Source organism: Notolepis coatsorum, assembly GCF_963971535.1.
Source record: "Notolepis coatsorum genome assembly, chromosome: 4".
Classification (NCBI taxonomy): Eukaryota; Metazoa; Chordata; class Actinopteri; order Aulopiformes; family Paralepididae; genus Notolepis; species Notolepis coatsorum.
This window is the reverse complement of record NC_140168.1, coordinates 28,261,829-28,277,757: the sequence shown is the minus strand read 5'-3', so window position 1 is coordinate 28,277,757 and position 15,929 is coordinate 28,261,829. Positions and strand designations below refer to the sequence as shown.

Below are 15,929 nucleotides of genomic sequence, written 5' to 3'. Positions count from 1 at the left end.
TTTAAATTGAACAGTGATGACTACATTGTAATTTAATAAAGTATATCCTACCTCATTTTATATATTGCATGTCTGTTATCACTTTTGTAGTAAGATGAATACAACCAATTTAATGGGCACCAAACCAGCATTTTGTAACTTATTTTTATTTCATTTTCTGTACAAAATATTCTAAGAAAACATGGATTTCTTATTTTTGTCTTACACGTAGCAAAAAAACAACAAAGATAACTATAACAAGGCTTTCTTTTCATTCAATATGAAACCGCATTCACTCGATGCTCCGCGATATGGCGCTCAGAAATGAGCGGTCACCCTGTCGACGTCCAGAAGATCATCCAGGATCTGGAGAGGAGGAGCAAAGGGTGAATCTCAGGCATCACTACAAACTCATTTGTCCGTAATCAGGGTATCTGCGGGATATTAAGTCTTGAAAATCCATAATTCTCAATTTAAGGTCTTAGTCTTATATTTTTTGGGGGGGCAGGCCGGCTGTTGAGAGATTAAATATAAAATATTTCTTTATTCAAGTCTTTTTTTTGCGCGGCTACTGGGAGCTTGGTGCATCTGGCAAGAGCTTGTATGGAATGTGCAAGAATTAAAATTGCAATTGCCACCAGTTCAGTGTTGCTAATGTCTTTTCTTTTTTTGCTAGTATGGTCATGAAATTGGTATTAAAGTCTTAAATGTAACTTGTTGAAACCCGCAGATGCCCAGTAGTTCAAAAACTTTAATCTCAATCAGATCTGATCATATTTAGAAATCCCATTTTTTTTTTGTGATCCAGGATCAGACAACTCTGCCAGATTTTGTCCTGGTATTTCAAAGCAATTCAGGATAGGATCACCCTGACTTTTCAAGATTACTAGATCCTGAATATCAGTGCTTTAATCCTACCAATCTCCATCTAGTGGATATGAAAAAGAAGACAAGAGACCACATTGCAGAGACATCTATAAATAAAGATTGAATTTTAGGAATTGTGAATAAAGAAAATACTCCCACTAGGGTAACAACAAAAAAAGCATTAATTCAAAAGGCAGCTGGATCATCCAGGCTCAATTTGAGTAGCTGTATTTTAAGTGAGGTTTCAGTTTGCTGAAGGTGATGACAGATGGATTTTTTTTTTTTTTAATCCACTCCTTTTTTCAATTTTTCTCCCATCCCAATTTAGCCGTGCCAATTCTCCCCTCCCGTCTTGATCGTTGCTCGCATGTGCCCCCCCCACTGGCCGGTTGTAGGGAGGATAGAAGCCCATCGCATGTCCCCTCCGATTTGCCATGAAGGCTAAACATTGTTTTATTTCAGTTAACAAACTTTGCCATTTTATTTATATTGATACATATTTTTTAATAAATTGTATAGTACATTTTGCTCTGGTAATCCACCCCTCTGGTGGGATCAAGATAATCCATTTTTTTTGATCAAACTGATCCCAATCCTGTGTTGTCGGTTTGAACTACCAGTTTAAGATATATATATTTTTTTCTGACATCAAAGCGATCCTAATACCTGTTTTTTTGGTTTTGAACTACCCAAAATCCAAATCTGATCCGATCACATAGGGATTAAAAGTGTTGAACTACTGGGCCGTGGTGATCCGTCTGTGAACTTACAATGTCTGCAGTGGTACCGATCTTCTTCGCCAGCTCACTGCGCTCCATGGTGCTCAGGTAAAGGTACTTGTTCAGGAGTTCTCCGTCCAGAATGTTCCGCACCGCATTCTGCAGGGTCCGGCGATTAGCGTGCAGCATTCTGGGGGACATTCGGGGACGAGACTGGGTTATTCGAATGACCCATCTCAAGCCACGCCCTCTTTTTCCTCAAGCCTCCAATCACAACGGTTGCTTCCATTTGGAACGAACAAGTTCAAGAAACAAATGAACAATACTGTGGGAAAGGTTTGATGTGTTTTTTGGCTCTTCAGGGCTCTTTTTCAACTGATTGGGAAAGTATTAAGACAGATCCACACCTGAAAGCCTTGGGGTTCAAGCCGGCGTGGTGAGGCAGCATGGTGGTCAGGGCGTTCTGCAACATCAGCAGTCGACGGTACGTCTTCTCCTGCATGGGCAGCAGCAAGCCGATCCCCCCGTCCAGGGTGGCTGTGTGGAGACACAGAAAGAGACCAGACTTACTCCTCTGAAGGCCTTTGAAACTGTAGGGTTTTTGTCAAAAGATAGGAGAGTATTGGGAAGGAGTATGGGAAATATTAATGGGGATATTGGGTTATGAAGTGCCTAAGACGGGCTTGGTGCGATATCTGGGGAATCTGTCGCGGGAAAACATACAAGGAGAGGACAAATACCTGGTAAAGATACTACTGGTAGCCAGTAAGAAAACCATAACAAGAGCATGGTACACAGTGGATCCACCTACAAAAGAACAGTGGCTGGGTGTAGTGGAGGAGATATGACATGGAAAGATTTATATGCATATTGAGGGTGCAGGAGGAGACATTTGGGTCAAAATGGGATGAATATAAAAAAATTAATTAACTACACCACAGACTATGGAACCAGAACATGATGTCACATTATAAATTATACTCTCGTCTTGTTTGTTTTTGTTGCATGCTTGTTTTGGTACAGGACAAGCTTTGTGGGACTTTAACTTGAATGTAATTGACTGAACAATTGTTTTATAATTTTTAATGTCGTCAATAAAAATGTAAGTGTAAAAAAAACAAAACGGTAGGGTTTAATGAGAAATCCAATCCAACATTCCCCCGAGCATTTTTGTTTGTTTGACCTGCGGACCTCCTGAAAAACCTTCCCTAAGACAGCCTTGGCCTCCCACATCAAACCAATCGCTGAGTGAGATTGCCGTGACGGGGAGGGGGATAGAGAGGCCTCTTGGATACCTACCGAACCACGTGATCTGCTTGTTGTCCCAAGTGAGAGTCTTCTTGCTGGGGTCCAGGGCTCCTCGGCAGGGCATCCTCCAGAAGGTGTTGACGTTGGCTCCGACGTTGAAGTCGGCTCGCCTCAAAAGGCGCATGCCCCCAAAGCTCTCCTTGGCTGGAAACCACACACACACAGACCGGTGAGATGAACTCAATATGACTCGTAGGGTTGGGTACTGAACTTGGTACTTTTAAGGGTACCGACTGAATTACATGGGTACTACTACCCAGTACCAATTCACGCTAGATCGATCGGTACCAGATTACGGTACCTTTACATATTTAATATAGTGTGTAGAGTGTAATATTACTAGACAAGGGGGAGCCTTTTCCACAAATATATGTATTACTGTCCCGTCTCTTGGGTCTTTTGGAAAGACGATGATGACCAGATAATGTTGATATTTAAAAACATAATACATGATCATGCGATTTATCTTGTGTGGTGTGTTACAATAATAAATAAAACGTTTTTCTAAATACATAACAATGTTGAAATTGAGAAGTTTGGACTTATTTATTAATTATTTTTACAACTGAAATAAAACAAATTGTTATTACAGAGTACCGGGGAAAAGGGTACCGTTGGGTACCGACACCAAATTCCAGGAACTGGTACTGGTACCGGTATTGGTTCAAATGTGAACAGTACCCAACCCTAATGACTTGTGCAGTAATCATATATTAGTAGTTGTAAAAAAAAAATATATATATATAATAATAATAATGCTTTAGCAATAGGCTTATTGTCGATACCTACCTTCAGGTAAATACATATACACACTGAGGTTCTGGTCTCGGTCTGACACTGAGTGAAGAAAACAAGAGAACTTGATGAGAAACTGGTAGGAACAGTAACAGCTTTGAACATTAAAAAGTGAATTGTGTCCTTGTCAACGTGAGGGCGGCGGCGGCGGCAGCAGCATTACCCAGGAACCCCAGCTGGTTGTTATCCACTATGAACTCACAGCTGTACACCTCCAGGGGCTTTGCGTCCTGTGAGACAGAACGGCAGCAATCAGAGGAGTCATCTCTACCAACCAACCAGCCCTAAACGCAACAAAACCCCCCAATGGACCCAAACTCCTCCTCTTTTCTTGATCCTCCAATCACAACTGTTGCTTTCCTTGGGAAGAGAACTGTTGTGATTGGAGGATTAAGAAAAGTGGACAGGGTTTGAGATAGGTCCCGCGGGAGCCACACAGAGGAGAGCCATGGCAGCGCCTCCACCATGAATACTCATTTGGACACTGAACTGCATTGCATTACTACGCACAAGTAAATCTCCCTTGTCATTTACCATGCAACGTTGAACTCCATGGTTCTCAGACTGTAAAGCCACTACATAGATTTATTATGTGCTTGTTGAAATCAGAAACGACTGTTAAAGATGCTGATTTTACACAAGGTTAAAGGTGCTGCAAGTGGTACTTTCTTTGTTAAATAGCTCTACATTCCAACAGCCATCACTGATATAGAGTGTTTGGTCAGTAACATGGGTCTCCCAGTCCCTCCACTCTGCAATAAACAGAAAATAAATTGCCTGGTATCCCTTCCCACTTTATCCAATCAGGAGAGAGAACTTACTGGTAGATTATTTTACTTAAAGCTAGTTTTCTATTTCTTATTGTTGTCAGAAATGTCTGCAGTGTAGAGTTCTCTCTCCTGATTGGATAAAGTGGGAAGGGATACCAGAAAGGTATGTATTTCTTGTTTACTGCAGAGCGGAGGGACTTGGGAGACCCATGTTACTGACCAACACTCTATATCAGTGATGGCTGTCGGAATGCAGAGAGCTATTATTTTAACAAAAAAAAAGAAACAGCACCTTTAAATCCTAACAAAGAACGATATCTTGGTCAATTTGACATGAAATAGATGCAACTGCATTACGATCTCTGAAGTCAAATGATTAACGGAACGTAGACCAAATACGTCCACATTTTTATAGGATTCTAGCACATTTTCATAACAATAGCGAATATGACCGTTTTCATTGAGGTTTCTTATAAATTAACGATGCTTTATGTTGTCCTTTATATGCCGATTATCATTAAAATCTTAAATTGTACCATATGTCCCCCTTTAGACAACATATGTAACGCTACCAGCGCACTTTTGTTAAGATAAGTAGTTTACCATTCGCGGTCGCTATACCGAGGTCGCAGCAATAGTTTACCGCTGTTCAGATCACGGCGAAGAATAGACACATCCCAGTGACCTGTGCTAAGGATCTTGGGAAATGTATTCATGTAGTTTTCAACATTTTCACCTTTTAATTTTAAACCAATGCTGCCATCTACTGACAACAGAAAGTGTTGTCTATCGTCACTTCCGTATACAGCGTCGCCCGAAACCCATTCTAGAGATTCCCACTTTTTACGGGGAATGGGGCGTGGCCGTATTTGGTCCCAGAAAATAAGAGTGGCTGCGATTGGTCACTGTGACGTTATAGTCGTCTTAATAATTCCATGCGTTTGGACCTGTCCGTACCCTGCTGACGAGAGACAGGGTCTTGCTGGTCTCCTGGTAGCGCAGCAGGGAGATGCTCTTCATGAGGTCGGCGGCCAGGATGAAGTTCTTGATGCTGAACATCTGATGGATGTGCAGCTGGGTGTCGATGAAGGCCATCCCCGTCAGGTCGTTGTCCTTCAGGCTCCACAGGAAGATCTGCAGAGGTGATGTTTAGGGCCGCGGGTGAGTAGCAGTAATAAAAATGGTGGTGCTTGTACAGCTAGCTATATGGCTTAGCAGTTACGTGATGTGAAATATTCAAGGTCAGACATTTATGTTTATGTAATTTGTGACTTTTCAATGTATTGGTCAGTGTCGATGCTTTAAAAAGGAACACGCCGACATCATGGGAAATGTGCTTACCGTCTCCTCTGGCTGCAAGCTAGCCTTGCTTAGCACAAATGAATGGAAGCGGATATGGACCAATAGGCTAGCTTAAAACTCGGGGGAAGGGTATTTTTGGCCAACAGCTAGGCTAGTGGTCCATATCCACTTCCATTAATTTGTGCTAATGAGCTAGTCTTCTACTGAAAACGCAGAGGGGAAACTGGTATCTATCTTCTTGTCTGACTCTGGAGAAGAGTGCATTTTCCATAATGTTTGTGTGTTCCTTTAAGACGTGTCAACCTACACAGTATGTTGTCAGTATTTGTGTTATTATACTCCTTCAAAGTTAACTTGATCTTCCATCAGTCACATTAACGGGAATATGAAACGGTGTGCATGCGAGACCTTCTGTCCGATGGCGGAGACGAGGTATCCGCTGCAGTGACACAGGGCTGTGACCGGTCCCTTCTGCTCCTTCTCGTACAGGACCTTGAACTTGTTCTTGGTGAGGGGCTGGCCTGGTTCTGGCACCACCTCGATTATGTCCAGGATCAGAATCTGAACAAAACCAAAGAAAGCGCTCACAAAATTGCACTATTGACATGTTGGAAGTCAACCACAACACGTTTTATGGATTACAGATTCCGAGTACTAGATTAGATTAGATTCAGATTTATTGTATCATCATACAGCACAAGTACAGTACAACGAAAATAAGTTTGGCATCCAACCAGAGTGCAAATGTAACAGTAATATATAATGTACAGGTGATTAAACTGGGTATAACTAGTATAAATTAGTACTACTGAGTAATAGTGCTAATCAGATGTATGTACAGAGTTGTAGTATTATTATGTACAGTGATGCAGGTATAAAGACACTATGCTAGTAAGTCATACTGGCCAGCAGCGTAACTAGTAGAGTAGGTAAGGGTATAGATATAGATCGAGATCTACAGATATGTAAACTAGCGGTTCTGATCCGATCCTTGCTCACCCTGCCCCTACAGGTGACCTCCTCTCCCTGCATCAGGCAGGTCCCCGCCGCTATGTAGCCCTTCAGCCCCGACACAGTCTCCTGACTCTTCAGCGCCACCGTCTTCATACACGTCACATGCTCCCACTCCTCCAGGTCGATCCTAACAGAGAGGGGGTCGGGGTGCAGTGGGGTAGCATAAAGCATTAGTATCTAAGCCTGTGGTGGTATGGATGATATTCAGAAGGAGTCTTTCCCCCCTGTCACGATATCGGCTTAGTCACATGTTTTATAATATATACATAACTGTATATGTATCAAGATTTAACACACATAATAATAAATAAAATATATAAAAACACCATACGATAAACAGATAGATGATAAGATTCTATTTGATATTGTCCATCACCAGTCACATGGTAGATATCAAGTTGTTTGACAGGCCGCTGTATTGTGTCTATTTTGCACACTATGCAAAATATGGCTCCGATTGGTAATCCGTACGTTTTCTGTTTAGACCACATATTACACCTGTATAAAAAATAATAATAAAATAAAATAGTAGCTCATGAGATTTTATTTTTTTCCCACAATCTGGCCAAACTGCACGATATTCTACACTGCACTCCACTTAGTCCTCGGATGGAGCGGACCAGACACACACGCTGACAGAGACTCCTCCCTTTATAGTTAGGGTCACTTTTTCCCAAAATCAAGTTCAAATGAATCCAAAGTAAACGAGAATTTGTTCAAACCAATTCAAACTTTTATGTAATCAGAATAGTCTATTATAACCCTCCATGTATTTTCATAATCGCAATCCCGCATTCTCTGCTGTGATGAGCACTCAGTCAGGCCGCTTGACGGAGAGGAGAGAGAGAAGCAGATGGGCAGCGAGGAGCGAGCAACATTTGTTTGGGGAGCAAGGCACCTGGAGATGAATTAATTCATATCCATGTTGTTTCCGAACACGTGGCTACAGTTGGAAGGTGTAAGCAGGTTGGAGGAGCAACTTACCGTGTGTTGGGGATACAGTTGGAAGGTGTAACCAGCAGCTTACCGTGTGTTGGGGATACAGTTGGAAGGTGTAAGCAGCAGCAGCTTACCGTGTGTTGGGGATACAGTTGGAAGGTGTAACCAGCAGCAGCTTACCGTGTGTTGGGGATACAGTTGGAAGGTGTAACCAGCAGCAGCTTACCGTGTGTTGGGGATACAGTTGGAAGGTGTAACCAGCAGCTTACCGTGTGTTGGGGATACAGTTGGAAGGTGTAACCAGCAGCAGCTTACCGTGTGTTGGGAATACAGTTGGAAGGTGTAAGCAGCAGCTTACCGTGTGTTGGGAATACAGTTGGAAGGTGTAACCAGCAGCAGCTTACCGTGTTGGGGATACAGTTGGAAGGTGTAAGCAGCAGCAGCTTACCGTGTGTTGGGGATACAGTTGGAAGGTGTAAGCAGCAGCAGCTTACCGTGTGTTGGGGATACAGTTGGAAGGTGTAAGCAGCAGCAGCTTACCGTGTGTTGGGGATACAGTTGGAAGGTGTAACCAGCAGCTTACCGTGTGTTGGGGATACAGTTGGAAGGTGTAACCAGCAGCTTACAGTGTGTTGGGGATACAGTTGGAAGGTGTAACCAGCAGCTTACCGTGTGTTGGGAATGGCCTCCCAGCTGACTGGGGAGATGAGCTGGATGGAAAACTTCTCCTGCTGAGGGTTGATGTAGCGATCGTCTGGAGGGACACAGGAAGCCATTACCACACTAATCAGTCACAGTTACCACAGAGGCACCATTGAGCAAGGCACTACCCTCAACTGTTGAGTGACGCCAGTGTGTGTATATGTATGTTTCCAGGTGTGTGTGTGTGTGTATTTGGGGGGGTGGGTGGATCGATACAGCAATATGTAAGGGATAATGTATAGCTACGAGGTCATTGTCGCAAAATAATTGACCGACACGGAGTTTAAAATACCGAGCCGCCTCGGCGATTATTTTGCGATGATGACTGAGTATAGCTATACATTATCCCGCTTATTACATGGCTAACTTACTAACAATATACCTAATTCATTTTACAAAATCGACAAGACGAGATCAAATGCAGACGCAGTTGTTCTGTGGCTCTGTCAGCCCAAATAAAGTGATTATTATTATCGCCGGCAGCCCGGCAGGTGTGTCTAATTGCACTGAAACAGTGTGTGTCAGTGGGGCTTGATTACTCCAGCTGCGAAAAACAATAATCACCGGTGGTTATCGAAAAATTATTCACCGCTGCCGGGGGCTATTGACCAATCACAATCAAGCATTTCGGCGAATGTTAAAACGCCATGTAATAAATTGAGATATTTTGTATGCCGATATCATATCGATACACAGAGAGAGAGAGAGCGCGAGAGAGAGAGAGAGAGACGCTCCCTCCTCCTCAAACAACTACTCCCCTAGGCTCTATGTCCCTTGGCAAGGCCTGGCTATATAAGGGTAATATGTATGTAATTTCACACATTTAGGAGCTTTGATCAACCAACGCCACGGCGATGAACTCTCTATGCGTTTGTACGGGTAGGGTAGATAAGGTCAATAACAACCGCAGAACTTCTAATCGAATCCATTGCAGTTCTGTGACGATGATACAATAAGTAATAAGACGTGTTGTGGTGGAAGTCTGACCTCTGTCTATGGTCTCGAACTCCTTCTCCTCCCCCGTCATCCTGGGGATGCGGGTGCACTGCTCCTTCACGCTGGTGCAGACGGCGTACACCTGGAGGAACATCAAAGCAGCAGCCAACTTTTAGATCAAAAGACAAAATCGAATGCAAGTTTTCTTCATAATTTTTTCTCATCTTTTCCTGTCAAGGGACTCAGGGGCCTTTCATCTCAGCCTTTCAAGGTGGGTTTTGATCAATAGTCTTCTTATTTCACACTTCTTCTAACATCGTCGTCACATGAAAGGCCCAGGTCTGACTGATGTGTTCCACAGGTTTGTAGTACAGTATAGCGTTCAGTTCTAAAATAATGCCACTAATATACACAACCTACCACGAGTTACATCGTCTCCACATCTCATCCGCTTTACATGAGATGAGGGAGAAAAAAAAACTCGGGGGAATCATCAGTTCATGGTGCTCATCATCAATCATTCACCTTGTAGTTGGAAATCAATGTAAATAGCAAGGTTAATTGATCCAACAGAGTCTGCTTTAGTTTGATGCCACCCCCCGAGAACATTGGAAATGTAAGCTCTCCTTTTCCATTTTCCACTTTTTTTTCTTTCTTTTTTTTTTTTTTAACCCTGCATGGAGTAAACCACTATCCAAATGTAACAATTTAAAGCACTAACTCACTTTCCTAAGTGGATTATGTACTGAGAATGTATAAGAAACCCATGCCAAAATTATTTGATTTGGTCAGATCAATGGTCCTCGTTCTCGAACGGACTTACAAAAAAAGTTATGAACAAATCTCTTCTTAACTTAATTCGTTCTTAGCCAAGAACAGGATTTAAGAACGCAGAAAAGCAGTCGTAGATAGGCCAGATTGGTCTGTGCCCGCGTTCACATAGATTCTACATAAATCATTGGATTTAAATAATTATAATAATAATAAATAGGACAATATTTGTAGCATTACCATACCTTGGACTCCACATGGTAGGAGACATAATGAACTGTGCATCTCAGGGGGATCTTCCTGACTGGCCAGGGGGCATCGTAGGACAGGTAGGTGGGCAGGACGCTGATCCTTAGCTCACCCTGTAGACAAACACACACAACTTGTTACCAGAGAGCGCAGTTTGGAACATGAACACTGTTTTTATATATGTATATACCCATGTGATTCTCTGCATGGATTGTTTAACCACACACAGATTGAAAATACAGTATGCAATACACTCACACAGGACATCAACTCCTCGATTCTCCTACCTGCCTGTACCAGTCCCTCATAACAGGTTTAAGAAAACTTTGAAGCAAATAGGCTATATAGTAGATATTAATAATTGATACACACTGGTATATTGCCAATTATTCTCACATTTTAGCAGCCCACATGAGAGCGCAGTGTATTTCCCATCAGTCCCAAGATGCATAGATTGACAAATAAATTCTTAACTAAAACGCAATTAAAATCACGTGTTTGGCTTCATAAAGTTTGACAAAGGCTATCGATTGCTTTTGATTAAGTTATTTTAACACTTTGAAAAAGAATGTTATAAGTGAATGTTTTAGTTAAGTAATAACCAGTGCAGGAACATTATGTTGATTACACAAACATTACATTTTACAGAGCAGAACAACTGTAAAATGATTTCATTTTCATAAAAATATAATTTTTTATTATAGTACAATAGATTAGACTAAAATGTATTGTCATCATACAGCACAAGTACAGTACAACTAAAATAAGTTTGGCATCCAACCAGAGTGCAAATGTAACAGTAAAGTGCAATAGTAATATACAATGTAGTACATGTGATTAAACTGGGTATAAAATATACAAGTACTACAGAGTAATATTGCTAATCAGATGTATGTACAGAGTTGTAGTAATAATATGTACAGTGATGTTCAGTTTGTACCTGCTTGTTGAAGTAGAGGAAGCCTTTGGGGCAGTTGATGTTGTGAAAGGGGGAGAAGGACTCGATGGAGCCGTCGATGGTCATGGGATGAAGCCTCATGGCCCCCCGGGACGTGACCAGCATCCAGTGAGGGGAGGGGCCACAGATGAACACCTGGGGACACCAGAGAGGGTTTGACGTCAGTCACGCGGCTCGGGCCGTGAATGTTGCCGTTATGGAGGGTTCCTTTTCCACGTCAACATTTTGGACATTTTTTCTTCTGCGTTACTTTTTTCCAAACTATAATTTCTTATTATTAACTATACATGTTCCCTATTTTCCAGAACTATGTAGGAGGAACCATGTGCAGCTCTCCAATTGACCTATATCAAGCCCCGCCCTCTTTTCTTGATCCTCCAATCACAACTGTTGCTTCCCAAACAAAGTTGTCCAACGGTTGCGATTGGATAAGATAAGTCAATCGGTGAATAACCTCGTTCCCAGTTTTATCTCCGTGAGATAAAGCCTGGTAAAGAACTACGGCCGATAGTGTATGGGGTAGAATTTCCGATGTATGTACTTCCCCTGGAAGCTGCCTCCGAACGGACCAAACCTTTCCCGAATCCTGTCGGCAAACAAGCTAGAACGTCCCGGACATGATGTAGTAAATTCTTCAGGCAAAGCCGTTGCAGTGGCTTACACAAGGAAATATTGTGCACTTCACACGTTTCTATAATTGTTTTGTCGAAACCGGAAAGCCTGTAGCCTGTACTTCCTGTACTTCCGTTTAGACATTTTAGGAGGCATATCTTTACCAGCCTAATCGGTGATCAAAAGAAAATTCTAATAATGATAAAAACTCACCCCCGAGTATCCAGAGATGTCCTCAAAGTATCTGAACCTGGCCACCCGACCTTTGACCGCTGCAGAGCTCTCCTCGCCGGCGCCCTCTCCCTTCTTGTCCTTCTTCAGCTTGGTTTTCTTCTCTCTGAAGTTGATGTTGTGCGGCATCTGTGTACGGGATGAACATGAAGACTCTCCTCATCTGAACCTCGGCTGGTTTGCGTCACCTTACCTCCTTAGATCTTTTTATTTTCATTTGCATTTATTTATTTAACCTTTATTTAACCAGGCAGGTCAATTAGGAACAAATTCTTATTTACAATGGTGAGAGGACAAAAGGGCCTCTCGAAGGGTAACAGGGAAAGGGGACCATAAATAAATAGAAAAGAGACAGACGATACATACATCACAGAGGTAATGGAAATAATTCAAACAAACAAACAACCGAATAAAATTACATGGTATGTAATACATGAAGCAGAACAGACGAATTACAGTTAACACTTTAATCGCCATGGGTTAAATTCATAATTTACCATCCCTCGCCAGCTCTATTTGTCTATGGAGAAGTTCCCCTTCTTTGCAGGGCTATAACCTTTTAAATTCTATTGCTACATTGCCATTATTATGGCCCATTCAATGTCCTATATGTATTGTTCAGGGTGTAGCAACGTTAAACTTTTTCATTCACATATTCATACTAAAATATGGTCTAAAGTATAAGTATGTTTTTATCGTTTTCTGCAGCTTTCTTCAGAACGTGATTTATAGCCCTAAATGCATTATATTGATGATCAAATACAGTTTGGTAGGAATCTGTGCGAGATGAAAAATTTCAACTGGACGTACTTCTAGAATGATCTACGTATGATCTGATGATGACCGGATGGGCGGGGGATCGTTTATAATTCCGTGGGCAGCGTTAGATGATTCATCCAGAGTGGGTCATATGTTCATCATAGCAGTTTATATGGAATACGTTAGAAAATAATGCTGAATCTTACCGTATGTTCCTCGCGCCGTTGGACGATCAGCGTGGAGTAGACCGTTTTCGATTATGGGATGTTGATCCTGATGAACCATTTCCAGGTTGTATAATACTATATACGTCCAAATAACGTTGTTTATTGAGTTAGGGCGAGCGATTGATCAGTGTGTTGAGATGGAGTCCGGCTACCGATCGCGAGTGCCCGGAGCACATATGGATGAGCACTTCCTGTTTGGCGCGCCCCTCCCTCTTGGCCGATCTGCCACCAGATGGCGCTCTCGAACCGTTAGACAGTTGAGTGGAGCTCACCAGTACGCCTATAGCTTATTCCCAGCGGAAGAGTGCTGCCGAGTGCTTCCGTGTTTTCCCTGATTGGCTGCGACACGCCCCGCGGCAGCCGCAGAGCGGCAGAGCTTGCGGCATTATGTAGCCGTAATCCCCGATGATTTTCATTCGACGCTTAGCTCAACTGGCAGCGCTGCTGTGGTGTGGATCCTCTGGTCCGTTGGTGACAAGTTCGAATCCCTTGAATTTCTCTTTTTTTTTTAACGTGCATTCTTTCGCCGGTTAAGTTTAGGCATGTTAACTTTAATCATTGTTTCGGAGTTGGTTATGGTTAAGGTTAGGCATTGTTTCGGAGTTGGTTAAGGTTAGAAGGGTTAAGTTTAGGCGCTGTTAAGGAGCTGGTTAAGGTTAGAGTTTGTCTTAGAGAATGGCAATATTCTTTCGGAGTTGGTTATGGTTAAGGTTAGGCATGGTTAAGGTTAAGGTTAGGCATTGTTTCGGAGTTGGTTAAGGTTAGAAGGGTTAAGTTTAGGCGCTGTTAAGGAGCTGGTTAAGGTTAGAGTTTGTCTTAGAGAATGGCAATAGACAGCCTATTTCCGCGCTGCAGCGCAAGGCAATAGACAGCCTATTTCCGCGCTGCAGCTCTCTCGCGCTGCCGTGGTCACATGGGCGTCATGGCCAATCAGAGAAAACGCAGAAGCACGCGACGCACTCTTCCGCTGGGAATAAGCTACACGCCACCAGTACATCTGAGGGCTCCGGAAAGGAAATATGATTTCGATGACAGATTTTTGAAATATTGACATCAAAGACGAGTTACGGCGTCTTCGGCAGAATGAGCATGGCTAGGAATGACGTCTTAACTCGTCCCCGGCGATCATAGTGTTAAAAGGCTGGGTGACAGTTGCAGGTGTGTGTAAACAAAAAGTCCTTCAAAGTCGTGAGGGGAGATCAATTTATCCATTTTCAAGGTATTTTGCATCTCGTTCCAACTGCTGGGAGCAGCAAATTGGAACGAGGCTCGACATCTAGGGAGATATGGTGAGCAATATGGTGTTATAGGGAGGTGTTTAACGGGTGTATCAAATAAGGAAGAATTTCTCGCTGAGAGTGTAACCAATGTGGCCAATGTACAGGTGTGTGTATGAGTCACTCCTCCCGATCAACTTACCTTCTTGAAGCGGACCTTCAAGTTGCTCTGCGTCTGCTGCTGGTCGTAGGGGAACGCTTCGTAAATAAGAAGCTCTTGCTCCACATGAACCTGGAAGAAAAAAGAACAGACACTTTCTGTTGGTGCGAATGTCCACAAAGTGTATTCAATTTGTCCTTTGGTACAAACGGATGGGATAAGAAAATAAGAATCTTGTATTTTAAGAGTTACATCGTATAAAACATATTATATATTGTATACTACATATATATATATAAATATTGTTGAAGCTGTTTTGGACTATGATGGTGTGATTTATAGGCTGCAGCTTCAACTCTTAAACCTCTGGACTCTGTCTGTCATTCTGCCCTCAGATTTATTACTGGTGAGTAGTGATGCACCGATGTGAAAATTGTGGCCGATACCGATAACCGATATTAATATTGCTGTTCTGGCCGATACCGATATTTACCGATGTCGATATCTCTGTATAGAAAACACTTTTTTATGATAATCAAATAAAGAGCTATTTTTCAAAACGCATTTATTTATTTTTTTACCTTTGTAACTTATTTTCAGAAATGACTGATATTTTGAAACTATTTAAGGCCAAAACATGTAAAAAGATTTTTTTTTCTTTTTGTATCTGCCCATATCGGCCCCATCTTGATATCGGACCGATACCGGTGTAAAAAAACGGCCATATCGGCCGATATTATATCGGCGGCCGATATATCGTGCATCACTACTGGTGAGTGGTGACAGATACGATACCCATCACTGTGTCCTTTATGAAAAGGTTGGATGGCCTTCTCTGGTTGAAAGGCCATAACTATCATTGGCATTTGTTTATTTTTAAAGCCCTTATTGGTAAACTTCCCTCTTACATCACAACCCTATTGTAATGGAATCTTGAAACCTATTCTACACGTTCAAATGACTGGCTGGTTCTTATGGTTCCTCCAGTTTGCTCTGAACTAGGAAAAACAGCTTTTTCCTTTGATGCTTCCAACACCTGGAATGCCCTCCAACTGACTCTGAAGTTGAAGGGTCTTCCTTCTTTTGCTGCATTTAAATGTATGATCTCTGACCGGCGTGTGTCGACTAGTCTTAGCCGATGTTTAAAAAAAATGTTGGTCCACTTTTTCTCCTCCTGTTTTTCTGTGTTTTTCTCCCAACCCAATTTTAGTCGCTAGCCACTTCTTTTCACTTGCCAGCACGGACTCTCATTGGTGAGGTGTAACGTGTGGGAGGCTCACACTACCCTCGACATCTCCCTTCCCCGCTGTGCAGGCGCCCTGACCGACCTGTAGGAGTCGCTGTTTACAACGACCAGAATACCACCCCACCGGCTTCCCTCCCGCTGACTCTGCCAATTGAGTCCGTATGACGG

The 15,929-nt window shown here is 42.5% G+C and overlaps 1 protein-coding gene across 1 annotated transcript in view; it reads right to left on the bottom strand.

The window, feature by feature from the left end:
* Position 1: 1 nt before the first annotated feature.
* The window catches only part of cpsf1 (cleavage and polyadenylation specific factor 1), a 44,513-nt gene continuing 28,585 nt past the window's right edge, over positions 2-15,929 (bottom strand). Inside the window, exons 24-38 of the mRNA XM_084313272.1 lie at positions 14,558-14,647; positions 12,135-12,281; positions 11,292-11,444; positions 10,348-10,464; positions 9,383-9,473; positions 8,363-8,447; positions 6,740-6,881; positions 6,149-6,301; positions 5,396-5,572; positions 3,832-3,898; positions 3,663-3,710; positions 2,865-3,017; positions 1,973-2,102; positions 1,617-1,755; positions 2-345 (exon numbers count right to left, since the gene is read on the bottom strand). Of these exons, the coding sequence (XP_084169398.1) occupies positions 298-345; positions 1,617-1,755; positions 1,973-2,102; positions 2,865-3,017; positions 3,663-3,710; positions 3,832-3,898; positions 5,396-5,572; positions 6,149-6,301; positions 6,740-6,881; positions 8,363-8,447; positions 9,383-9,473; positions 10,348-10,464; positions 11,292-11,444; positions 12,135-12,281; positions 14,558-14,647 (1,740 nt within the window). The 3' untranslated portion in view covers positions 2-297. The remainder of the gene's footprint in view (positions 346-1,616; positions 1,756-1,972; positions 2,103-2,864; positions 3,018-3,662; positions 3,711-3,831; positions 3,899-5,395; positions 5,573-6,148; positions 6,302-6,739; positions 6,882-8,362; positions 8,448-9,382; positions 9,474-10,347; positions 10,465-11,291; positions 11,445-12,134; positions 12,282-14,557; positions 14,648-15,929) is intronic.